Source organism: Trachinotus anak, unplaced genomic scaffold (assembly GCF_046630095.1).
Source record: "Trachinotus anak isolate AG129_WGS33_773 ecotype Australia unplaced genomic scaffold, CSIRO_AGI_Tana_v1 ptg000031l, whole genome shotgun sequence".
NCBI lineage: Eukaryota > Metazoa > Chordata > Actinopteri > Carangiformes > Carangidae > Trachinotus > Trachinotus anak.
In genome coordinates, this window is record NW_027273882.1 from 4,808,660 (window position 1) to 4,835,781 (window position 27,122).

At 40.5% G+C, this 27,122-nt stretch overlaps 2 protein-coding genes across 8 annotated transcripts in view; one reads left to right on the forward strand and one right to left on the reverse strand.

Annotated features, from left to right (window-relative positions):
- aven (apoptosis, caspase activation inhibitor) overlaps window positions 1-27,122 on the reverse strand; it is a 216,855-nt gene that overhangs the window by 11,114 nt on the left and 178,619 nt on the right. For 4 of the 5 annotated variants that reach the window (XM_071467799.1, XM_071467800.1, XM_071467798.1 and 1 more), the window contains one exon: window positions 18,257-18,428. In XM_071467799.1, coding sequence (XP_071323900.1) covers window positions 18,257-18,428 — 172 coding nt within the window. Of the gene's footprint in view, window positions 1-18,256; window positions 18,429-20,338; window positions 20,575-27,122 lie in introns of those variants that run through there. The other variant, XM_071467796.1, reaches the window with a different exon arrangement.
- Window positions 4,247-27,043, forward strand: chrm5b (cholinergic receptor, muscarinic 5b). Of its 3 annotated transcripts, XM_071467790.1 has the most exons (3): window positions 4,247-8,611; window positions 18,841-18,952; window positions 21,390-27,043. In XM_071467790.1, the coding sequence occupies exon 3, from the start codon at window positions 21,474-21,476 to the stop codon at window positions 23,019-23,021; it is 1,548 nt and encodes a 515-aa protein (XP_071323891.1). In that variant the 5' UTR covers window positions 4,247-8,611; window positions 18,841-18,952; window positions 21,390-21,473; the 3' UTR covers window positions 23,022-27,043. The 3 variants fall into 3 exon arrangements, with proteins under 3 accessions (XP_071323891.1, XP_071323890.1, XP_071323892.1); XM_071467789.1 differs by lacking the exon at window positions 18,841-18,952; XM_071467791.1 differs by lacking the exons at window positions 4,247-8,611; window positions 18,841-18,952 and adding an exon at window positions 18,967-19,852.

A 27,122-nucleotide genomic window follows, 5' to 3' on the forward strand; every position in this document is an offset into this window, starting at 1 on the left:
AAAAAAAAAAAAAATCAAAGAATCAGCAAAGTTAAAACAATTCACCCTGAGACTGACTGACGGGGTTTACCAAACCTGATGGCAGTCCATCCAGTGGTTACTGAGGCATTTCATGTATAACCATGGAGGCCAACCAATTAAAGGTGGCACTAGATGGAAAGTCAGGGGATCCTCTGGGGACCATGAGTGTCACTACACATTTTGATGGAAGACAGAAATATTTTACTAGAAATACTAGTCGGCAGTATTTTGATCTAGAAAATGAAAATAAGATTGTCTGTAGGCGGCGTCAGAATAAACTCGACATGCACATGGCTGCTCACCTGCAAGGACAGAAGGCTGCATTTGACTGCTAACGTCAGCCACACTCTGCAAACCCAAATAAACTCTGCTCAATTTCGACTGTTTTCTGAGCGCTTTCTTATTGTCAGACTAGTGGAGTAGTCTAAATATAAATTTCCATTTAATCGACAGGGATATTAGTTGTTAGGAACATCCCTAACATCTACCGTGATTAATTATTGTAAATGACCAAAACATTAACTTCATCATTTGGAAATGTCTGGTCTGCCAGTCTAGTGCGTCATAACAACTGATACAAGTATCTTTACTTTCAATTGGTTTGGACGTCTGGGGGGCACAAAACCAACCTGACGCGACAGCAGTGACAAGCAAATGAAGTGACACTTAGACAGAGCACAGACTGACCTGTGTGACGCATCGAGTGACAGGCAGGACTGACCAAACCCTCCCGTGTGTGACCGATTGTGAGGCAGTGGACGGAGGAGCAGACCATGGAACTAATTCGATCTTTAACACAATCAATACAAACATCAATTTAAGAGCTGCAGCGCCTATAATCACTTCCTCATATGAAACAAATAATGTTTTAGAACAACAGCTGTTGTCTATATGCTGTCTGGCTCTAGCGCTAACAAACAAAGGACAGGGAAACTAAACAGCTGGCTAATCAGGTGAGAATGAGATTGTGCTTTAGGCTCACATGTATCCTCCTAGCACAGGTCCCTGTGGTTGAAATAAGCATTGGTCTGAGAGTGCCGGGACATCTGGGTCCCTCATTAAAAAGATGCAAGGAGCCTCAGCTATTAGGTTAGCTGAGGAGAGTGAGTAAACAGCCGACACTGATCAACACGGTGCTAAAAATGTGGTGTATGGTATCAAACAAGTAACCTATACATCAGGAACATACATACATGAGCTGACACTTTAACAGCTGCAGAGACAGTGTCATGTATACGCACCATGAATTGATAAAGTCTTTCATTTTATTTGATCAACTGATGCGGAAAATTTCTGTGATATGAAAATTGCCTCTCATGAGCAAAGCATTAGCAGTGCTTCTTCTCTGTCTTTACAAAGAGGAACTCAAAGGCCACAGGAAGATAAGAACAATGCACCCACTGGCAGCTAAATAAAGACTTGTGGATCGCCTTAAATAAGCACCAAACTGCCAGAATGCAAGAACCTTTCAATCCTTTGAACAGTTGAGCGGATGAAACGTGACAGACACCACGGTGCTGAAATCCAAACAAGATATCCAGACCAGCCTCCCCACTTGATGGATTCACTCCAGAAAATCCCGAGTTCCTCTGTTCTTGTGGTGAATTCATCAGAAGACACTCAGGACTATCCGGCTGAATCATGATGCAGACACAAAGCACACGCCGCCACCTGCACTCTGTAAAGACACACTCACAAGACAAATACAGTGCAGAGGATCATTCACTGAGCTCATGGCGACACTGACACAATGTGTAAAAGTTACTTCTACCAGCTCAGCTGCTGTTGTAGTGAACAAGCAAATGCTGTGTCCAAGCCTTCGGCCACCTGCTGTGTTCTGTTATGATTTATATTCTGCTGATCTGTTGATAAATCTTCATGTTCCACAGCTCATAGGGATGTACTCAAATAGCTCATTTAACTCAGCAACAATCTTAAGTTCAATGATTTTCTGATTGTTGTAGTTGCGTTTGTTAAGATTGTTATGATTTGGTGCCATGCAAACAAAACTTGACGGATCCATCTCTGCAACTTTCCGAAACAGATGATCCAACATTCATACCGTCTTCACGCTGTGATTGGCCAGATGTGCGGAGGTGAGGTGGGATTCAGGGTTTTCAATGTTTGTAACAATATCATGTCTCCAGCTTTTCCACCTGTCTTCGAGTGTGGCCGTTTGAAAACAAATATACACACTTTTCATTTCCCACTGCATCAGACAACATGACATATGAGCTGGTTCTGATTAAGTATTCTCCAGCACTTAATCCAACTGGACTGTCAGGATCATATCATAGTGTCTCACTCGTACCAAAAGCAACACACCCCCGTCAGTGCATTCCCTCACATCGTTTTAACGTAGCCCGCCTTGGCATTTCCGTACTGTAATTACATTTTACTTGGAGGCCAACATGTAATCCAACAGCAATACATCTATGATAAGCTAATATCAACCAATAAAATCAACCACTGGACTTCTGTGTATAACACGTTTCAGACAGGAGAGAAATGACTCATGTATTCAACACTTCAAGAAAACTGTGCACAGAAGTACACTCAGCCCTTCTAATGTAACTGTTTGACTGAAATGCTGCAATCAAAGAAAATGATGGTCGGTCAAAATGAAAATCAACAACCAGCCCCCGTCAAATTACACATGCTGAGAGAAAATCATCAGCTTGAGTCAATAGGTCCGCAGGAAGGCAACATTTTACCAACACATCCTCGTATTAACAGGAACCGGGCACACATACGCTGCACCTGTGTGATATTGACATTGCTCACTAACACATGCCATTTGAAGACTAACGGCACCAAGAAGATGTCAATTGAGAGTTTCAAATCTATTCAGGACCGATGTGTAGAATCATCTCATTTTGATGCAGTGAAGCGGTACAGTGAAGCTATCGACAACTTTGGCACGTGCAAACACCAGGCAGCCACAGAGAGCTCAAAGGGTCTGGGAAAATGAATAAATGACCAAGTTAACAACCATATGTAGGGGTGGCAAGTGGTTGAGCGGTTGAATTAATTTTTCCTACAAATGCCCCCACAGTCAACTTTGCTTGCATTTCAGTTGGAGCTTTAAATGACTCTTGTTCATCATGTTTCCCCCCCAGCTGTGGATTGAGGTCACATTCATATTCAAAGGTAGGCTCTAAGGGACTTGGGAGGAATGAGAGATAAAATCAAACCTGAGTAATTGGGCCAATTCAAGGAGGCGTCATTACAAAAGGCAATCTGTCAATCAAATGCTATTGATCTCTAACCAAATCCTGTTTTATATATTTTCTACACTGGAGGAAATAATATATAAGTGGGGTAAAGTAGTTACATCTCATTCAAATGCTACTTGAAGCAAGGGTGAACTTGGTTTGCTAATGTTGGCAGTGCCCGTTTACAGAGAACCGGGTGGAAACTGTTTGGTTGTTTGTTTGAATAAAGACCATTTCACTGATGACAAATGTTACGTTTGGTTGGTCACAGCTAATGAGCAGCCTGAGCTGACAGTGGATGCAAAATTGCATTCAGGCAGGAGGAGGATGACAACCAAGTGCTTCTGGAAGCTCCACGTCTGGCAGAAAGCTTTATGCGCCATTATTATCAGCGCTGCTATTGTTATTTACCACAAGGCAGGCAACACAGTGTGGGAGGTGTGAAGCACACACAGCAATTACCTTTAATTGAAGCAGAGAATCACACTATTAAATCACTAATATGTTTTTTCTTCCTAAAACTGCACTCTTTTGAAATAATTGGCTCAACTTTTGGAATTTAAAGGTTATTTTACAATGTAGCAATGATACAATTATATATCATCTCTGGACACAAATCACTGGTTCCCCACAATATCAATATTTTGACGGCGACCTAGACTTCACTGGTCCATTTGTTTACACGGTCTACACGTTTCTCCCAAGTTGGAACGGCCAAATCCAACAGCGCTCATTAATGACAGTAACTGAGGAGTGTGATGAGCCAATGATGATGTCGGCCGGACAGCCCAAAAATATTGAGAGCCTCCAGCGTCTCAGGGTGGATCCTGGCAACCTGCTGCACTGTGGACAATGTTGCCTCCTTCATTTACCTCTGCCAGAGAGATGGGGAAATCAGTACCCAACAGCAGAGGGTATCTCACGTCACGATAACAAAGCCTCTGTCTTCCTTCCTTTTTCTCGCTTTCTCTCTTTAAAACTTAACTGAGCTGATACAATTTATAATCCTCTTCAAAGAAACTGATTTGTTATTCATGCTACGTCAATAAATACTGCTCATAATTGATGGTACTGTCATTTTCCAATTCATCACTGAACCTACGGTAACCTGATGTCACAGGAACAAAGTGAGTAGGTGGAAGCCGGGGATGTGTAAAACCTACAGAAATTGAGCAATCACCATATATGTGTGCCTCATTATGTGAACTCCTTGAGGGATAGATTACACAAGCCACATATCCTTTGTCTTTCATTCTCCTAATAATCAATAGCTAGCCTGGGGCTTAGTGGTCCACAGGAACATGCATGATATATCCACATGAAAGAATAAAAAATTCAAAGAAATGCGTGGCAGCTGGTCTGCTCAACCAGTTCAATCACACTGTGAAGTTGAAACAGTAGTGGTCCTTTCAGGATGTTCAGGCAAGATGTAATTTCTGAAGGGGACGGACGAATGGCGGAGCCTCAACGGGTCCTCCTGGAGGCTGCTGGAGCAGGAGGTCACCAAATCCTTCGGTATAATAACTGCATAAAGCAGCAACGACTTCCAGGGCTGCTAGCTTTGTTGTGGTTAAAAGACTGATTTTATGAATGCATCCTATTTCACAATATATCCGTTACAATTACTACTACAAATTACCAAGAGCTACTTTCATTTTTAAATCAGTGTTTGGGGAAACTAAAATATTTATATTTGCTTATATATATACATATACATTTTTTTTTAAGAAAAAATAAATTAAGACTGATGCTCGTGATGTTATTTAATTACAGTTTTTAATACAGTAGGTAAGTGAGGAGTTTTTTAAAATACAAATAAGCACATTTGCCTTTGTTGGAGATTCTCTCCATTTGTATTTCCATGCCCTAAAATAAACAGCATAAGCCCAGCAGCATCGTGCTTTACTACAGGCTGATTCAAATAAACAACAGGCTTCCCCGCATGTTTCCCCAGCAACTCCACCATCTTCATCTGTCTTTGGTTTTAATTAAGTTTGAAAGACATCATTTCTACAGAGAGATCCTCCTTGCTACTGAAAACAGTATTAAACATTTTCCATACTTAAATCCTCTTCGCAGCTGAGCAATGGTTTTTTGCTGGGTAAAGAGTAACTGTAACTGTGTTTACATTCTTAAATTTACTTTGTGATACAAGCGATGGTGGGACCGTCTGCCCTGTTTCATTACTAAATTTGAGACTAACCTCTGCGGTCTCGCTACTGACTGTACCTGCATTGTTTCCATCACCGCGATGGAGAGTGAAGGTTGCAGTAAGCTGAAGGTTTGAAGTGGAGACAGCTTTGCTCGATGCATTTTGCTGAAAAGAAGATTACTGAGCCTCTCTTCAACATCATCATCTCCACCAGCATCAGAAATCTGCAATTCATGCAGAGCTCATCTGGTATCTCTGTAGCTGCCATAGCCCTGACTTGTAATTACATTTTTAATGAGGCACTCGTCAGCTTCGGGGCCTCTGCTCATAGCCATAGCTCATTGTATGCATGGTGTAACTCTGTAACACTAAAGTATAAATCCAGCTTTAGAAGCCAGCTGATGAGCCAGAAACCTGGTCTAAATATTATTCTAAGAACAACTTGTAGTAACATTTATAAATAACTTGCTCGTCTGTACGAGATTTCATGTCTTTATAAGTGCGGTGGGTGCTGATGGCATGTTACATAACACGTGACAATGTGTTAGTCTCATTGCGTCAACAGCAGTCACCAGGCTCCTCTCCAGTGGAGTGGACACTGCTTATTGATATGAGCAGCAATCCAGCAACAAGCAGGAAACAGATGAGCTCCTCCAAGTGTTGAGACTTGTAAACCCGCTGAAATCATAACCTGAATGAAAGTGTTTCCTTAGCTTTACAACAAGAAGGCTAAAAGATGCTCTTAACCATAGACAACAAACAGTCAAAATCAATGGCTCAAAGAAAGATGGCAATTTTCTGGGGGATGTTAAAGAGCTTTTATCCTTGACTAGCTTCTCGTCAATAGTAGATTGATCTCTTGTTACTGATATTTTCCATGTTCCTCCTCATCCTCATAATGATATTCATACTCCTGACTAATTACTAATGCCACATGACGATGGGGAAGCTGAGGACCCAGAATTAAGCCTGCCCCCTGAAAAGATAGAAAGCATTTTCAGGGTTTCTGTAGGGCTCAACAAGTTAAATCTATTATTAATAATCATATTTTTTCAGCACTTCGCAGCAGATAAGACAATACTTACAACTGATATAATTTATTTATTTATTGTGACCTGGACCCAGATACGCAGCAGAAAATGAATGAATAGATTAACCGTTGAGAAATGATTAGTTCGTTCACATTTATTTAAATGGGGCTGTTTACTTACCAGTCTGAAAGAAATGTTGGGAGTTCAGCATCAAACTTCTTTCCTTTACTTGCAAAGATTGTATCCAGCAAAGTAAAGTTAATGTTAAATGTTGTTTTGCTTCTATTTCTATCACTTCTACTGAAGGTAGCGTGCTAACCAGCTAGCTCCAGCCCAGTCAGACAGTCTTGTCACTTTCCAATACCGAGTAAACGTAGTGTCCGGTCTGCCCTGAAAAAGTAGCACTGCTCAGAGGGCATATTATAGCCTCTTTTACTGGCTGAAGCTTTTGGCAAGCAACCATCACCACCACCCGCTCCTGGCCGGAAACCACATTCAACAGCAGAGAAAACTTACTTATAAGTTTTTGCTACATTTGACGCTAGCCCATCATGAGATTATGAGCTCCCTGGCTACTGCAGCTAGCAGATTTTGCAACAGGTCAGATTGTGCTAACAAACTCCACAAAAAAAGATCTGAACAGCCTCAGACTACAGCAGAAAAGAGAAAATGTTTACAGCTTTCATGAATGATCTTCATAAGGTCTTAAGAAAAGTCACTGTTTTTAAAGTCCTGTTGATATATTTTCAATGGAAATCTTTTCTGTCTGCTCTCCATTGAATGAATTTACATTTCAACCACTGAGCAAGTTTTTTCTTAGCTCACAAGGCCAGTTACTCCTTCTATTTTTGCAACTAAAGCAAGAAGCTTATCTATGAAGGTAAGGTCATAGCAGAAGGAAACGGAGAACACACACTGAAAAGCACAGCTGATAGAGGCAGTCCAGATTGCCTGGCAAACTGAAAGCAGTTTAGAAACTGCCAATCACCACTGACTGCTTCAACAGTCACTCACCCTGCTTATAAAGAGGGTGCATGGTCAGACACACTGGGAAATAACCAACCAGGTCATTATGAAGTGGGACGTGAGAGGAGTTGAGGGGCCGGGAGTTGTATGAATGCATTTCCTCTCTGATGAAGACACACAGCTGTAAGCATTGCAAAGACAAACAGTCGGCTGCTTCTGAACTGCTGCTGACACCCACATCGACTCCTCCTCCGGCTCCTCCCCCCCTTTTGCTTCATCCTACTCCTCCACCTCTTCCACCTCCTCACCTCTGCCTCCCTCCTCTTACATGTTGCTCAGTGCTCCGATACAGAATGAAGCTTCCGGCAATGTGGGAATTTCTCCTAACAGTGGCTCACGGTTCAATCTGCGCGCTGGTGAGGATGTTAGTGCAGCTTGCATTCGAGCAGCCTTTTCATCGGTAGCAAGAAGAAGCCTGGTAGGGGACAAAAAGTCATTCAACCTGTGTAGCCTTGAGGATCCAAAGAAGCTTTATTCTCTTTTCCTTGCCAGTGGAGTTGCTCAAACTTTGCAGAAAAAGTGAGAAACTCCAATGCTTGCTGCTTTCTTTGATTTTTAGAAGATACTGAGCGCGCATCTTTGTCGTCTGTGACAAAGGAAAAGCTTTGACGAGATCTTCACTCGATTATCACTGAGGAGGATGAGCAGCCGCTTTTAGTAATTCACCCTTGTGTGAAAAAGGTCTGAACAGCACCGTTGAGGCACCTAAAGCCGCTCTGTCACACGGACACTGACACTGAACAGCTGTTGCCTTAACCATCTTGTCCCAGAGAGAAGCTGGACCATTCAGGAGCCACAGTATACCACTCGACGACGATGCTGGAAAACTTGTTTGCATCAAAGCGCCTCGTACTTAGCAACTGGTGAGGATGAGAGACGGTGTGATGACCTACCTGTATTTGACAAGTGTGTTTTTCACCTCGTTGGAGAGAGGAGCAGAGAGGGAAAAAAGTCAGCGAGAAGGAGCAGGGGAGGGGAAGAGAGAGCCAGCGAGGGAAGGTGTGAAGCTGTGAGAGGGAAACAGAGAGCAAAGGGAAGACAGCTGAGAAAGAAACTGAGAGAAGTCTGCCAGACTGAAAAGGGAGTAAAGGAAAAACAGCATATCAAAGACCCGGCCAAACACCCATTTAATGTTGGAGGATCGTGTTTTGTCAGAGCCATACAGGGTGAGTATGTATTCTGTTTGATGTGCCCGTGATGGCAGGAAATTAAACAGTTCACAGGAGCATCTGTCAAATGACCCTACTTACTGTTCAGTAAAGTGCTATTACAAATTCTGGCATTATAAAATTTTTATTACAGAATTGTAAATGCAGGCTGAGTTAATATATTAATGAATCATGGAACAAGTGCTGGGGTTCATCAGTTGTCAACAGAGCTTTTATGGTTCACACTCTACAGTACATTTTGTACAGAGTGGATTTAAAATTGCAGCTTTTCACACTTGTACAAAGGTTATTAAATCAATTCTGGATCTTAAGTGTGTTTAGATAAGTCTGAGCTTGGTCGTGCAGGAGTGTTGTGTGTTTGTTTTTTACTCAGAAAAAGTGGGAGGTACAAGGAGTGAAGATGATTTGATTTAAAGCACCATTAAAAACCATGGGGATGACAAGTCACATGACTGGCATCCCAACACTTGGAGCTATAAACACCATGAACTTTTTTTTAAATTGAACCACAGCTGAAACAATAAGCCCTGAGCTGACTGTCAGAAAATTAATCAGCAATTATTTCAGAATAAATGCCAATAATTCACCCTTTCTAGCTTCTTAAATGTTATGTTTCTGTAACTACTGCAACTAATGATTATATTTATTATCTGTAAAAGCAACAGAAAACAATACCACTATCCTACAGCACAAGGTGACCTTATCAAATGTCTAGTTTTGTTAGACACCAGTCAAAAACATTAAAATATTCAATTTACTTTAATGTGAGACCAAAAAAGCAGCAAATTCTCACATTTGAGAACCTGGAACATGTTTGCCATTTCTGCTTAAGAAAAAAAAGATTAATCTGTTAATATCCTTGCAATTGATTATCAAAGAATCACTGCAGCTCTAAAGTAAACTGGATATAATTGGGATTTGGACTGTAAACCGTCAAAACAAGCAAATTTCAAGTCATCAGCTTCAGCTGTTGAATCGAAAAAATAACCAGTAATGGAAATAACTGATAGCTGCAGCTAATCAAGAAACTGTTTAAGGTCATTTTTCAAGTAAAAATGTCAAACATTCATTAGTTTCAGCTCCACAAATGTGAGAATTTTCTCATTTACTCCTTTTTTTCCTCCCTATTATAAATGTAATATTTTGGGATTTTAGGATCTTGACAAAACAACTTCAATGCTTAACCGAGAAGTTACTCTGCAGTTTAACAGATGATAAAAATAACCGCAGCCCTAAAATGAACCCTCATATGACAGTCAAACAATGGGCCAGGTATTTAAGGATGAAAGTGGGTAGACTGTTCTGTGGGATGATCTCAGTGAAGTGTCTGTGATCCACCTGCTGCTTTATTTAGCCTCACGCCATCAGCAAACGCAGGGAAACGAACCAAGCACCTGTGATGCTTTGTACAGTACATGACCGGCCTCATTCCTCTGCTTTGACGCCAGTCTCCTCCCGTCTACATGGATAATCAAGTATCCATAACAACACCGGAACATATAAATTAATGGCATGATTGGGACTATTCATCTCAGTTAGGAAAACGTCCTTGTGTTTGTCAATCTAGTTCACCGAATCACTGAAGCTTTAATGTGATTTCCTTTTGTCTCATTATGATTGAGCCTTGATGGGTGCCCATTAGCAGCCTTGGTAAACTACGGCTGCGGGGGAGGAGGATTGATCCTTGTGTTAATGTGTACAGATAGATGGCCATGTTTGGATGTAAATAACTGCCCTGCAATTCCCTACAGTCTTACAGGGACACGGACACACTCACAGAACAAGGGAATTGCACCGTGCACGCATTACCCCTAGCAACAGCACAATCAACCCCTAACAATGCAAGGACTGAGATGAGACCTGGCGAGACCGGTTACAAAGCAGTCGACGGCAATTCATTCCTTGAGGCTGGACGGCAACTTGATGCGTCTCAATTCAATCAATACAACCACAGTTTAGCAGAAATCTGAAGTTCTGAAGGCAATAAAAAACTTTCTGCACAAAAGCTGTTTTCAAAATGCACTGGTTCAGAAATATTTCAAGTATGAAAAGCTCCAAGGTTTCATCCTTGAAAAGTAGCCTCTGTTTGGAAGCCGCAGTCGTGAAATATGGTCTCTGACACACTGAATCTCAGCATTGAATGTAATAGAAGGTATAATCACAGTCAATCAAAACACATGAATGCTAAAAGCACTTGGGATGTTTGGACAAGCAGTGGTACAAAATAATAGCCATCCAGGAGGCCACAAAACAACAGAAATCAACGTGACCTTCAATTCAAATCAAACAGTCTGTTTACACAATTTCCCTGTCAGGCTCCATTTTTCCTAATCACACCGAGTACAGTAAAGCTTTCAATAGAGCTTTTGCAAACAAAAAGTCAGCCACTGTATGTCCTCACGACTCAATTATATATTTAATATATCTAAATAGACCGGTGAGGCAAATTCACATGAAGATTAAAGTTTTGTGCATCTACTCATTATTGCATAGTTAAACACATGCAGAGATGGGATGAAACCGTGATGGTCTTTGTGGGAAAGCTGAGTCACTGCAGCAGCAAATACATTTAGATACATTAAACAGAGGAAAACGTGTAAATGAAAGATAAACAGTGTGAAGCTTTACAAATGGAGATTATATAAACTACACTGACAGGTTCTGCACAAGAACATCTCAGGGTAAAAAATGTATGAATGAAGCATGGGACATATGGACTGCTGCTGCATATGGACTGTATTATTACAACACTCAGATGGTTTATATAAGTAAAACCAGCAATACTGCAGTTTAGAAACACTCCTACATTCAACATTTTACTTTACTAAAAGTACATAAGTATTAGCATCAAAATGTACTTGAAGTATCAAAACTTAAAGTACTCATCATCCACAAGTGCCCAATATAAAATAATTATTATATTTATAATCATTATTTATTTATAATAATATTTATTATATAATTATTGTGATTATTGATGCATTTATGTGTAAGCACCACTTCAGTGTTGCAGCTGGTAAATGTGGGCCTATTTTTAATCGCTTTACATACTGCTGGGTATGTTGTGAATTTACCCCAGGAATCAATAACAGCTCATCTTATTTTAACATAATAATAATAATAATAATAATAGATCAAAATTTTATTGTGATTATATTTTGTATTATAAGTCTGACTCTGACAAATCACCAGTAACTAAAGTCGAAGTCAAATAATGAAGTGGATATGTATTTAGTTGCTTTCCACCACTGTATCGTGCAAAGCAACAGCAGCAAAAGTCACAAAGAAAAAATTTATCATGTGATAAATAGACAAAAATATGAAAACACTACATTCCACTTACCTTTGTTAAAGCTGATAAACAGATTTCAGTTGTTAAAATGTTGAACAATTTTACAATATTAGGTTTGTGTCAGAACAGAACAATCTGATCTCAAGGTCCATTTAGCAGCTGTTCTGGAGCTTTCAATCCTATCACATGATCCTCTTCAGTAGGATGGCGCTGGCCCAGCTGTTATGGAAATGTAGATTTTCAAATTCCAAATGTTTTCTGAGCACAGCATCTCTCACTTGAGTTTATTCATGTTTCAGATTGTGTTGTCACACTTTTAATTGAGACAAACGTGAAAATTTTAGATGAATAACAGCTTTGGTTATAGGTGTTTCTTCACTTTTTCTGTCACAATTTAACACACACACACACACACACACACACACACACACACACACACACACACACACACACACACTCCCCTGCATCTCTCAATCTGTTACATCTGTAAGATGTGAATCAAAAGAAGCTTTAAAAAGTCAAAAAGGGAGCTTTGTTATCTGTGTTTTTTCTCAAAGCAGACTGATAGTAGAGATGTGGGCAGAGATTCGGAGGTCGTGAACCAGGCTAAAGTATTGGTGGTTAGTTCCACTCCCCCCTGCAGAATGAAGAGCTGCTGATAGAGTAGATATGTTTACTATCCTTTCAGGCTTCCCTCCATCCTCTGTCATTGTCAAAAACTCAAAGCTTTAGCTCCAGTATTTTCCTGATGGGAGAATCACACACTGGACCTGCTGTACCATACAGCAATTTCTCTTTGTGCTGTAAACCAACCCCACGCACCGCATGACAAATCTGACCCAATAGCACACAATGTGAAGTGTAACATAAAGACTCAAGGTTTCCTCAGCTGTTTCAATTTTGTACCGAACTTACAAATGTTTACTACATCACAAGCAAACTCAGTTACCTTTGTCAAAAAGCAGCCACAAGTGAGGACACTGTAATGTTAAATACCAAAATATAGAATAGCAGCAGCAGCATGAGTAGAAAAGATTCACAAACTGGCTCTGCTATTTCCATTACACTGCAAAATCTATCTGAAGTCTGACAATAGCAGCAACTAATGATGCAACTAAAGATTATTTTCATTTTATTTAATCTGATGATTATTTTCTCAATTTATTGGTTATTATTTGGCCCACAAATGGACAGGAATTAGTGAAAAATGTACGTCACAATTTCCCAGAGTTTCAATGCAATGTTTGAATCAAAAATTCAAAACATATGCAGCTTATTATTATTTAAACATCTGAGAAGCTGGAACAAGCGAACTAATCTGTGAACTTTAAGTGAACCAAAATGATCAGCAGAACAATTGAAGATTAATTTTCAATCAACTAATTGATTGTTCCGCTCAAATTTCTGAAGACCATCTTCCAAAAGGTGCCTAGTCTCTGTGTTACACAGCTTTCTGCCCCTAAATGTCAGGTCAGAGAAAAACAACCACCACCCACTCAGATATATATTTACACAGTTTTGTTTCGGGCTGTTTGCATGTGCTCAGCTCTGAAATCACTGGATGGCAACATTATTAGATGAAGTGTCCTGTTATGACAGGCAGCATCCTTGTAGTTAAGAGTATGACATAGTGCAGTGTGGAATAGGAAAAACACTGTGTCTATTTGATTAAAACGCTGTAAAATTAGCCCATAATCTCTCACACGCCTGCCGCCTCCACCGCGCTGTAGGTAAAGCTCTGCTCTCGACCTCTCTGCTCTGGGATTTTAAATCTCTAAAGAATTGCAAGATACATTACAAAAGGTTGAAAAAATAGTGCTGTGGGCCATTTCTCTCTTGAAATACATAACATCTGAGCGTACTTCTGACCTGTACATCCTGCCCAATCTTGCCAATAAAACAAACAGAATACTTCAACACCTTGGATGCAAAAAGTGTTGGTGATATAAGCTCCACAGTAAGTATTCTGTAACAACTTCAGCCAAGAGGAAAAGGGAGGTTTCTGTGGCGAATTCCTGATTTCATGGCTACCTTAATTGGCCAGAAAAACGACTCTTGAAAGCATCACCTCCCACGTACAATTAAGTATCCTCTGGAGAGCAGCAGCCTCTTGCTGTACGGCATGACTAATCTGACAATGTGGGCAAAAAACAAGAGATGGGAGTCAAACAACTCACAAGAGCACCTTTGGCATTTACACTACAAGAGGACAGGAGAGACAACACGGCGCTTCAACACTCTCCAACTCTCTAATGGCGTGAGAAAAAAAAAAACAGTCCTACAAACATAGTTCATGTTCAAAACACTCATCCTGGGTTAAAAATGTATTCATTTATTATAAAAATGGCTTTCTTTCTTCATATAGCAGGTATTTATTAACATCTTGATTAGATAACAATTAGTTTTGGCCAAAACATGACAATTACTTTTCACCTAAACTAAGCAAAATACATTTTTCTAGACTCTGCAAACCACTGCACCTGTTCAATGTTAGAAAAAGCTGTGTGATGCAACAATAGACTTAAAATAAAGTTGGACGTAGCCTCTGTGATGTCACCCATATGTTTCTGAAGAGCAGTTCTGAAGCTCAGAGTGGGCTGCTCAACAGTTGCCATCTTGGCAGTGCCTCACTCTGCCAAACTCCTGGCCAATCCAAAACTAGGAAAAGAGGTGGGGTGTGTCGAGCTGAGCTTTGGTGCTCGCCCACCTGTCACTCAAAGTGGCCACACTCTCAATTATCCACAACTTTAAGCCTGAATAAAATTTAAATGGGTGTGTTATATAAAAATTTGCCCCCCGTTCAGTTGTCATGTAGGAGGAAATTAGCTATAGAGACCAAAACCAGGCTGTAAATATGTGTATTTCTGCTGTTACGTCGGGCATTTTAACATTGAGGCCTGTGGGGAATGACTCGCTTGTGGAGCCAGTCTCCAGTGGCCATTAGAGCAACTGCAGTTTTTGGCACTTGTATGTTGGCTTCATTTTCAAGTCATGGAGGTTGCCGCTTTGATGCAACGATCCTTTAACAGACTAATTTACCAAAACATGAATGGATAATTAAAAAATAAACAAAATGTTCATAGAAGGTCAAATTTAGATTCAAATTCACTTATATGGCATTGTTATAAAACAGGAAAGCTCATCATCTCAGTATTATGATGGTCGACTTCTGTTACTTAATACAAGGCTACTGCATTGATGTAAGGCCACCGCACATCCTGTTGATTTTAAACTGAAATGCTCTAACACTAGATTATGTTTTATATTTATACATCAGAAGAGTTTGGTGGAGACAGTTTATACAGTGAAGTACTCCACTACCTGCAGCAGTATGTTATGAAACCTACTCAGTCATGATGACAAGAGACTGGGTGAGAGGGAAACAAGGTGAAGTGACATTTGTACTTCCTATATTGAGGTGTTCCAGCAGTCCTGTGATAAATCCCTAGAGGCTGGAACTGCACCAGAATCAGAGCCAGAATCACCTTCTTTGGCCAACTAGCTGGTCAGTGGTTGCAGCTTTAACTCCAGCTCTCAGTGGCTCTCAATGGGCAGAAAACAGATTCACAAGAGGATACAAAGATAGCACACTGACCAAAAGCAAGCAAGAGTGAACGGAGGTGGAAAAGATGCACTGATTTACGGCGCACTATAGGATTTAACCTGTTGACTGCTGTAGCACCGCTGCAACACCAGGTGGATTAGCAGGCCGTGTGGTGGATTCCTTACATGCAGGAAGTACTCATGTTTGGTTTCTTAGATATAGGCCACCTAGAGAACGGTTTGCACTGACAATGCAGCCACATCATAAAACCAAATTTTTCTAGTAGCCACTGAAAAAGAGATCATCATCTCACCTTGTGTTAAATACTAATTATGTTTATACTCTTCTATTCGCTTGATTAATCTGACATTTTTTTCTTCTATTAATAATTTAATCATTTGTGACCATCACATTTTCCTACAGCCCAAGGTGACATCCTCAAATTGCCTGTTTTTTCTGACCATTTACTACAATAAAAAAAAAAAACAGAGAAAAGCATTTTTGCGCAATAAAAAGTAGGGTGAAGGGGAAGTAACTGTTTAACCTAGTTGTAATAAACTGAAATAAAAAGTAGTCCAATTGGATGGAAAACCACCCTGGCAGCACTGTAAGCAGAGCCTCATTATCAGCAATCTCTGACGGCATCAGCAGCCCAAACTGACCAATCACAGTGCTCCACAGACGATGTAACATCTCGTTCATCTCCTCAGCCCCTGCATCTCAGTGTTTTGAGGCGGTGCAGATCAGCTCTGTCAGAGTCGACAGGCACAGAGCGAATCCGGTTTGAGAGTGACATAAATGCAGAGGACAGCCTTCAACCCTAACTTCCAAACCACGAGGGGTTCATGTTGCTACTGTGCTTACAAATAGATGACACAAATACAGACCATGAAAAGACAGAGGCAAATATGTCACGAAAGTCTGAGTGCAGAGGGAAGTTTCAGGTCATGATCACTGCGATCAGTCCAGGAAAAAAAAAAAGAGGTTTCACATCTCTCAGTATACTCCGACTGCTGGCAACTGGAGATGTTGCTAAAAATCATACAAGAGAAGCTGCTCACTGAAACTGAACTAAACTCAAATAGGTCAGTGAAGTAGAACGTCAGGAAACATAACAGTCCAAAGCTAGGAAGGGAGAGGTGGGGTGGCGGCTCGCCCTCTGGCCCCTGCAGCAGACCGCTCCGTTCTGGGTCAGTCCTCTGTCAGCACGCTGCTGAGAGTGGACATGAGGATTGACTGGAGGTTTATGAATGTGAATATGATTTCATGGCTGATTTTATGGTTCAGATAACATGAAGCAGCACAGCTCAGAAAAGTCATAGCTGTTAATTAAAACTGGAATAAATTATGATTCATCTTTGATAACCTTTATTTATATATATATATATCTTTCACATGCAACAGGCTGTATGCAGTATCCTGGACAGAGCTGTTTAAGAAGTTGAATCCTCTCCACACATTAAACTGTTACTGTGCTAGTTTACAAGTGAGATGCCAGCTCAGTTATGGCAGCATGTTTACTTTCGCCTACAACCCGGACTTGTTTATAGGTTTCAACCCACAGAGGCTGGTGAAGCTATGTTTTTCCTCCTCCTAAAATCTAGAGAGGAGTTACTCCTCAACAACTGCTAGAAAGCCGGCGGCAACAGCAGTTTAAAACACACACACCAGCAACTTCAGCTAAATGACTGCACACGTGGGAGCAGCTGAAATGAGACTGCCTGCTTCCCAATCTGTCATATCATAAAAAATGTTGGCAGCAGTGTTGACAGATTTGGGGACTAACCCTCTGCCTTATTTAACTCAACTTCAGACACAAGCTAAACGTGACAGTGCGACATGTTTTCTGAGAGTCAGGCCTGTTGTTGAAGCGATCTGGAGCTCTGCTCTAATAAGACACGCTGAGCTCACTGAGCTCTCTTCCTTGTGCTCCTTTGGGGAAAGAAATATCAACAGACACGGGGATGAGACTGCAGAGAGCCCAGGGGGCAAAACACTGACCACTGAGGCTGAAATGTGCAAACAAAGACAAACATGGATCTTCTATGCAGCCATCCGACAGCAGTGACCATACAGAGCAATTAAAGTCCCTGAAGGCAGCAGACATATCCTTTTAACTAATTAGGATAAAGAGACAACTTCAGAAAAAAATCTGTCTCAGTGGAGTATTTGACACGGAGCATATTTTCACTAATAAACATATTTAAAGTCGTCCCTTTAATCCTGTGATGTTTTATTAGTGGTAAAATGTTGCCGTTTTCACAAGTTTGAAAATACGTTCATGGTCCCTCCTCTACCGCGCCGTAGCCAAGAGCGCGACCGCTGATGGTGAGAAGTGTCCATCATTTTAGACAAAATTCATTCATAGTGCACTGCATGTTGTCCTGCTTATCAGTGTGAAAGCACTTATGCACTCAGACTAGCAAGTGTGACTATGGAACTCGGCAAATTTAGATACAGCAGCTAACTATTCGTTAAGTTTTTGGGGCAAATTGGTTTTATTTGTCGTGTTCACTGTGCCACTATCCCAGAGAGAAAGAGTCCAAAAAAACACCCACATGATTTATGTCCAACCAGGATGTTGCCATATTTGTGTTTACTTATGCAATTCTAGCTTTGAAAGAAAAACTCATTCGTGTACAGAAATCTAAGCCCGGAAGAGCATTATAAGAATATTTACTTGTTTTAGAAAGCTCAGATGCTCAACTTGACTCCTGCTGAGGGCTGACTAAGCACAACAAGTGTGGCTGACCACAACAAAACTAACAAAACACCAACTCTCCATCCTTTCATGTCCACATCTTACCTGCTGACTCCAGCAGGACGTGGTAATCTGTTCCTCTCTGAGTGGGCATGTCGTCATCAGGCTCCTGTTTCTCTGACTCTTTGTAACGATCCCAGTTTGACTCCAGTTTCCTCCTGGAGAAAACCTCCTTCCTGTCATCTTCCTCCTGAAGGTTGGCTCCTTCATCTTGATCCTGAAAGGGAACACGGTGGGACACCACAGTGAGCAATGCTTCTGCAAGCCCACCCGCACTGTTTGTTGTCTGGTCTGCTTTTTGTCACTAAACAATTAACTTTGCCTCACGAAACCTGGTCCTGACTGCACCTTAAGTGTAGACCGAGATGTAGTTCAATTGGTCCAAGGCTGATTTAACCCAAATACATGGAACATCAATGAAATGTCATTTTCTATTTGAAACATAACGTTGGGTTAGGACAGAGTTTTACAAAGGTCAAAAATCCTAAGAGGTGAAAACATCAGAAGGCACACATGCATCAAAAAATCTTTGCTGATGCAGTTGAGTAACAATATTTTGCACAAAAAGATGAACAATACCAGCAAACTTCTAACTTTTCCCTGTTCTTCTTTTATTCTACATGGACAAGGTCTCAACAACAAATGCTCCTCCACAGCCCTGATGAGACAGTGTGCACTGCAGGCTTCATACAATAGCTGAGGTGAAGACAAGGACTGTTCACAATACAGATGCAATGATTAGTGAGTTAATTCATTATTCTATCATCAGAAAAATAACTGACAACAATCATTAGTTGCAGAAATCTTTCATGGAACAGTTGATTTGGGAAATCTATGTATACCACGCCATTATAGGCCATCTTTCCAGCAACTAAAATACATGCCATTGTGCCATCCTGTTATGAAATTCCTTGGTATCAGTCATTAAACTGGTGTAGATCATGACAAAGAGAAATAGCAGATTGTCTAAAAAAAAGAAAAAAAGAAGAATGTGGATTTGTTCGACTCATTCAAAAACTTCAAAAACTTTAAACAGCATGCTTCACTGTGACTAAGACTTCCCCATGACTGACAAAAATAATATTTCCAATGACGGTGCTCCACAAAGTACAATTAAAAGAGCGTTCTGTCAAGTGGTCATTAACACATACCTCTAATTCATGATTGTTAGCGTCACCTTACAAAAGGGTCAAGGTAAAGGCCGTGCACCACTGTATGACAAAGAACAGACGTCAGTGCCAAAACTGAACTCATTAAATTTGTCTGAGTCACAGATTTCTTCCTGTTTTGCCAGATAGCTGCACAAATCTTTTAACAGTGTCGTCATGGAAACGTGCAGACTGACAAAGGTGTCATACTGACAAAGCTCAGCTTTGTGCTCAGCTTTTGTGGTGCCCAAAATGCGCCCCCCCTCCCCAACAATATCATCAAGACAACATCGTCACTATGGATGCATCAAAGGAGATTTTCATGATTGCAATCAAGGAGCCCCTATGAACCAAAGGAGATTTTTATGATTGCAATCACAGGGCCCCTATTGTTTAACTTCTAATTCTGTAGTTACCATGGCAGGAGCATCACCTGACTGAACATCGCAGTGGAAATGAAGCTGAACCCTCTAGTGTCATATCCAAGGCCCAGGTTGTACAATGACAATGTTAAATAGCTGTAGGAGACATTTCAAGTGATGACACTCTAGTAAGGTTTCATTCTGTTCAATCTAACTCTATAGATGAGGACAGAGTCTCATTGTGCACATACTGTTCAGTAGAGAAGTGTGATGCCATGAATCCCACTTCTACTGGTGTAATGTCATTAACCAGTGCACATGGTACAGTGATAGCTGTGAGGTTACAGTGGGGCCTAAAGCTGCTTCATTTAAACAACACAGGATTATTTACAGCGCACAGCATTTTAGTGCAAATGAGCTGCAGCACCGGCTAAAAGTTCCACTCAAATGAGCGGTAATCAGGCCGAATTGAAGAGGAGGAAGTAGTTAGTTTAATGTCTTCGTCAGAGAATGCATTGAATCACCGCATTGAGGAAAACTACTAAATTTACTAAATTTTCAATGTAGTTTGGCGGAGCGATATAACGGGACCGCTTAGGGACCCTGTGCTCTCTCACCCGGTAATGGAACTCTGCTGCATGGGCGCCTCCCCCGCGTCCACGACCGCGGTGATGGTCTCTTTTGCCCCGGCCACGATGGTGACCCCCTCGGCCTCTGCCCCGGTGTTCACCGCCAAAACTGTCACTGTCGTGTCCACCTCGGCCACCTCTTCTCCAGCTTCCCCCCCTGCCTCTGCTCGGTCTACCCTCCATTGCTGTCTGCCGTGGCCGGACAGTTTACTATGTGACACCTCACGGCGCTGTGGACTGGGTGTTACATTAAATGTGATCCTACGATAAATTGGCATTTGAGTGGTTCCGGTTTTCGTTTGGACCAAAACATCTAGCACATCTAGATATTTCTACGCAGACATGAAGAGAACGATTACAATATAAACAATACAAAAATTAATTTAACATAGAACAAAATATACATTTACACCCACACAATTAAACTTGTTAGGGTAGGAATAAAAAGATAAATAGATAGAACAACAAATAGATAAATTAATAATTTATTTGTTTTAATTCTATTAAAATATTCAAAATAAAATATATTATTGGGTTGCAACAGATAACAATTAGGATATGACTTCTTCTGGGACTGCAAAACTGCGAAATTGTACTTAGAATTAAAATTTAGTCTATTAAAAATAAGTGAAATTATAGTACAGCTTTAAATACTGTTTTCTTATGATCACAACAATTCAGCATATTTGTTGTTATTGCTGAAGTAACATAATCTATTTTATCACAAGCTGGAAATGCAAATAAGCTATCAACTATTTTTTAATCACAAACTAAAATTGGTTAATTCACTCACTTAAATAGCAACATCATATTGAAGAGCTGTGTTATAGGTGATACAGCTCACATGTTCACCAAAGACTTACTGTAAACTACTAGTTCTACAGTCGTAACAATTGTGTATGTGAATGGATCTGTTGAAAAGGACAGGGTATGTCTACAGGGTTTTATCCTGATATGATTGAAAAAATAAAAGAATTGAGAAATGATAATAGTACTTCTGTGCAGTCCTGTTTCACGACTGTTTTTCTTTCCATTTCAGGAAACCTGCTCATTCCACATGGAGCCACAGAGGGGCACTTCATACTGATCTGACTCTAACAGCACAGACAGATAACACAGCACCATGGATTCTCCAAACAGCACTTTTGACAACACATCACACGTCCAAGCTGCTCCTCACAGCCTTTGGGAGGTTATAACCATTGCTACAGTGTCGGCCATTGTCAGCTTGATAACTATAGTTGGTAATGTGCTGGTGATGCTGTCTTTCAAAGTAAACAGCCAGCTGAAGACTGTAAACAACTACTACTTGCTGAGTTTGGCATTCGCTGACCTCATCATAGGAGTGCTGTCCATGAACTTGTACACCACATATATACTGATGGGTTACTGGTCTTTGGGGAACCTAGCATGTGATCTCTGGCTTGCAGTGGATTATGTAGCCAGCAATGCTTCAGTTATGAACTTACTTGTCATCAGCTTTGACAGGTACTTCTCCATCACAAGGCCGCTGACTTACAGGGCAAAGAGGACTCCAAAGAGAGCTGCCATCATGATAGGCCTTGCATGGCTGGTGTCCTTTGTTCTCTGGGCACCACCCATTCTGTGCTGGCAGTACTTTGCAGGAAACAAAGAAGGAGAGGAGAAGGAGGAGGAGAGAGACCAGTGTCAGATCCAGTTTTTAACCGAGCCTGTGATCACATTTGGGACGGCCATTGCTGCTTTCTACATCCCAGTCTCTGTTATGACCATCCTGTACTGTAGAATCTACAAGGAGACACAGAAACGGACCAAAGATCTGGCAGAGCTGCAAGGGCTTGCAACAGAAAATGTTCCAGAGGGGACCAAACCACAGAAAACTATTATTAACTCTTGCTTTCATTTCACCAGAGAGAGGAGAGACCGTAGTCAGGCCTCCTGGTCTTCCTCTAACCAAAGTAACGCCACAAAGACAACCACAAGGTCAGATGACGCATGGGCGAAGGCGGACCAGATCACTTCCTTTAACAGCTACACCTCATCCGAGGAGGAGGAGCATCACGTTTCAATAGAAACCCCACAGGGGTCTTTCAAAGAGCAAGGTAGTGGGCAAAGTAACAAGAACGGGGGGGTGACTGATTATACAGAAGATCGGTATTTTTCCACTCCTCAAAAGAAGACCAGTAAAAAGTGCATCTCTTATAAGTTCAAACCTGGCTCAAAGGGTAAAAACGGCAATCCTACACCTGCAGCACCCTGCCCATCAGAGGCAGAGCAGCCTGTCAAAAATGCTTCCCCCTCTTCCTCCTCCACCACCTCCAAGCCCATGGACCCTGTGCTGAAGAACCAGATCACCAAGAGGAAGAGGATGGTGCTGGTGAAGGAGAAGAAGGCAGCCCAGACTCTCAGTGCCATCCTCCTGGCCTTCATCCTCACATGGACGCCGTACAACATCATGGTGCTCATCTCCACTTTCTGCACCGAGTGCATCCCTACGTCCCTCTGGCACCTGGGCTACTGGCTGTGCTACGTCAACAGCACCATCAACCCCATGTGCTACGCCCTCTGCAACAAGACCTTCCAGAAGACTTTCCGCATGCTTCTGCTCTGCCAGTGGAGGAGGAGGAGGAGAGGCGAGGACAAGCTGTACTGGTGTGGACAAAACCCAAATGTCAACAATAAAATGACTTGACATGGTATGGCACTGCTACAGCAGACTTTTGCCTACATGTGGATTTTCTTGATATATACGGTAGTCGGTGGTCATCTTCAGCATGAAGTGCTGCATGTGATTTTTGTGTTAAAGTACGTGTTGGTGGAAAATGTGCTGAGCCTGATGCAGAGCAGAGCTCAAACTGCTGCTCCAGATTATCACAGAAAAGAAACCCAATGAAAGTGGCTACACATTCTCACAATGGATAGAGGTTAAAGAATAGGTTCAGATTATTTCAAGTCTATTTTCAAAGGGGAACATGGGAGTGTGGAGTTAGACAGAAGTGAGGTTACTAGACCTCTATAGCCCGCCCTTCATCTCGCCAGGTTTTGACAAGGAAGAGCAATGTGTGGAATTAAAAAGACGATCTCTTTGGTTCTACTGCATCAATTTTTATCCTTTTTTTAAAAAAAATTATTCATCCAGAATCCAACAACCTTACTGGAGTGCAATGCCAAATTGGTTGAGTTCTCCTTCAATACATCTGCATGCCTGTATGTACATTGAAAGAGTTATTGGTTGCCTTTAATCAGTCATTTATCAATCACAGAGAGTCACCCCTTCCAAAGTGTAAGAGATCAGGGTCCATATCTACAGTCCTTGTTCTGTGCAAAAATACATTTTGAATATCAGCCAAAGTTAATATGAGGCACTTATTTTTCTGATTTGTGGGACAAACCATGACGTGTACAACATAACAACAAGATATTTAAACATTAAACACACAAAGTATATATATTAACATAAATATAGCGGTTAGTGTGTGGCAAGGTAAAATGTCCATATCCTTCCCACATCAAATCATATATTGTATTTGTTCTTTGTTCTTTCTAATTATGTCCTGATAAATGTTTAATAATTTACTTTGTTCACTATGATTTTGTTTGGAGGCTTAAGCTGCTTCCTGCATTGCTGATCAGTCTATATACTGTGCCTATGAAACGAAATCAATCCATTGGACGTTTTTGTTGAAAATTTTATTGTTTTAATTTTGTTTTACAAAATTGAATTTAAGTTGACTTTTTGTGGCTTTTTGTTTTTAGATGTTAATAGAAATATACATTTTAATGTCAAAGTGAAAATAGATTTCTATGAAGTGATTTAAATTAATAACAGATATAAAATAAGTTTCCATAGCAGCTGAAATCTTTTACAAACACTGTATTCTTTGAGCCAGTTACTAAAACAGTCCCATTTCTGTGTTTTCCACTTTGATAACATTTTCCATTTTACTGCCAGAAACACTGACACAATAATGTTTGCTTTTGCTTTATATTCTGAAGTAGTTTTTCAAGTTGGTGTGTGTATCTTTATTTCTGATATGTTCCCTAGTACTTGAATGATCCATATCTGTCTGTGTTACCTTTTTCAAGCTTTGATAAAATGTTCATTATAAACAAAAAAAAAAAAAAAAAAGAAAAAGAAAAGAAAACCAGCAACAAAATCATCATTTGAGCATACCAACCTCACCACAGCCGTGCTGGCACTTTTTTATTATACACATTTCTTTGAGCTACATGGTGTTAGATTCTGTGTAAATTTTGAGTTGAATCAGCTTATTTACTTTACAATTTCACACCTTTGTTGTAAATTTCAAGATATTTTGTCACTGAGTGTAAGGACAGTGACCCAAAGAGGGGCTGTGGCACTAACAAGACATAACTCTGGAAAATACCCAGTTGATTTGGTTGCTGAAGCCTGATCTTTGCTTTGCCTCAACTTCCTTTTTAACTTTATTTTGAACAAATATATAGAAAAACACACAAGATTTGTACACACAAACCCCCACTGTGATACATCCACCAACAGGCAATAAAAAACTACCCAAAACTAAAACATAAACTAAACAAACAAGGTTTCCAGAGTAGCAAATAACTGTCCATGCATGCCCAGATATGCAGTATATCCAGTGTCCATAGCCGCCATGATGGAAATACATACAGGCTGGAATTGTCTGTATGTTGTCTGTATGTCAGTCTGCAAATGTCATACAAGTAAGCTTTAAAAAGTAGTGCAGTTCAAATAAACTTTACTATAAGACACGCTAATCATAAATCAACATACACTTCCTAGTTGCAGCTATGTCCATTTGCATTCTGATATAATAAAGGGGCCCTATTCTTAACAAATTTACAGTATGAGTCAGACGTTAGTATCTAATTTCCTCCAAATAATGACAGGAAACCATATCACTGAGTCCCTTTTTAAAACGAGGGGGGGAGGCAGATCTTGGTTCTCTCATAATAACCCTTTTATCTACAACCACACTAAATATTTAAACCTGCTGGATCTCATAGGACAATTTTAGGGATAGCAAGCGCACGCCTTGCCTGAACCTTGCCTGCATATTTGCACAGAACGAGCACTGTTCATTTTGTCCCCATGATTACAGGGACAAGTCACAACATACTTGTAATGCATATATTGCATTATTATGTCAGAGAAATCCCTGAACCTGTCCTTTAAACCTCATCTAATCCTCCTTTATTCTAATGCTCACCTACACTGTATATAAAAGGACATAATGTAGGCTTACACGTTCAAAATAATTTATAATATAAAGAACACACTTCACTGATCATATGTTGGATTTTACACCTCACTAATTGTAAATGTAAATTGCTTAGTATATATATCAGTGTTTAGTGAATGTTTCCTCTTGTTTTCTTTCTTGGCTCCTGATATTGATATTTGATCAAGGGCTAATCTGTACATTTCTGTGCATTGACTGCATTAGTTTCACAGTGGTAATATGACGTGAGATTGTTTATGGATCACACCTCTATTATTGTCAATATTCATATTACTGTAAAACAAAAAACAAAAAAAAAACTTGGACAAATGGTATTTGAAGCCTGACCACCACCACGTCTCTGATGGATGAGTGATGCCGTTGTAAATTACTGCACTTTTATGTTGTTAATGATGTGACGTCAAATGTATCTCCCTGAACTCTGTGCCTTTTGTTCTGCTCAGAGGCAAAAGTGCTTTGTGAATGGATCAGTGCTCATTGTCCATGTGTGCAGTGTTGTGAGTCTGTGTGTACTGATATGAACAGTGAAATACAAATTCAAAGGCAGAATTATACTTTTGTCAGCAGTTTCAGCATCAAACATGTTGAATCTGATCAGATCTGGTTTGAACTATGTTTTTCCTTTTTGGATCAAATCATTACCTGCTCCAACAGTTGACTAATAAAACTAATGTGCCATGGATTACATGTAGAGAGCATGACTGTTGTTTAGTGCAGGACAGAGCTTGAGATTTCCCAGAGGACATCACAGGTCTCTCTGGTCCTAAGACGCGACTCTATTAAAGGATAAAGGTGGTGATATCATTTATTTTTCTTATTGAGTTTTTTTTTGAGTCAGTTCCACATCAACGGTCCCGGTGAATTAAATAATCTCTAGAGTAGTGGTTCTCAAAGTTGGGCCTGGGAACCCCCTGGGGTCATTGAGGGGGTTCACAGGGGTCCCCAGGAACAAGGAGAATAATTTATTTTCACTATAACTCTATAAGTCCATAAGTAGTGTAGGGTTATAGCTCTGTAACTTCATAAGTGACACAATGTAATAAATTTATGAGTATTTTGTTGCTGGGTCTCAAACACTTTCTGTAATAAAACATCTGAAAGCAAAAACCCTGGAACAAAATATTATCAAAGGGGTCTGTGGTCTGATTTGAGTCACTTAAGGGTTGTTGATGTGAAAAAGAGCCACTGCTCTATGCACCAAACCCATAGTTGAAAACAATCCTCAACAAATATGGCCTGAGTGCCGCAGACAGGCCGGGGATGTTGGGAATATTGAGACACAGTGTTGGCTTTGTTCCTTTCATGAGATATGTTGATCAAAGGATAACTATAGGATATCACCAGCCCTCAAAGCAGACGTTCCTAGCATGACCTCTAAAATCAAGCAATGTCTACATCATTACAGGTTATGACCTCAGTGAGGAAGCTCTGTTAGACCAACATGTTCAATTAAATTAAATCTAATGAACTGTCACTATAGTGTGCACATCTTTTGTCTGGCTTCTGTTTCCTGTTTATACTATGTTGCAGCACCCGTATAAATCTTA

Bases quoted from the DNA above. Each gene is read 5' to 3' on its own strand.
- chrm5b (XM_071467790.1), top strand. From the start codon at position 21,474: ATGGATTCTCCAAACAGCACTTTTGACAACACATCACACGTCCAAGCT.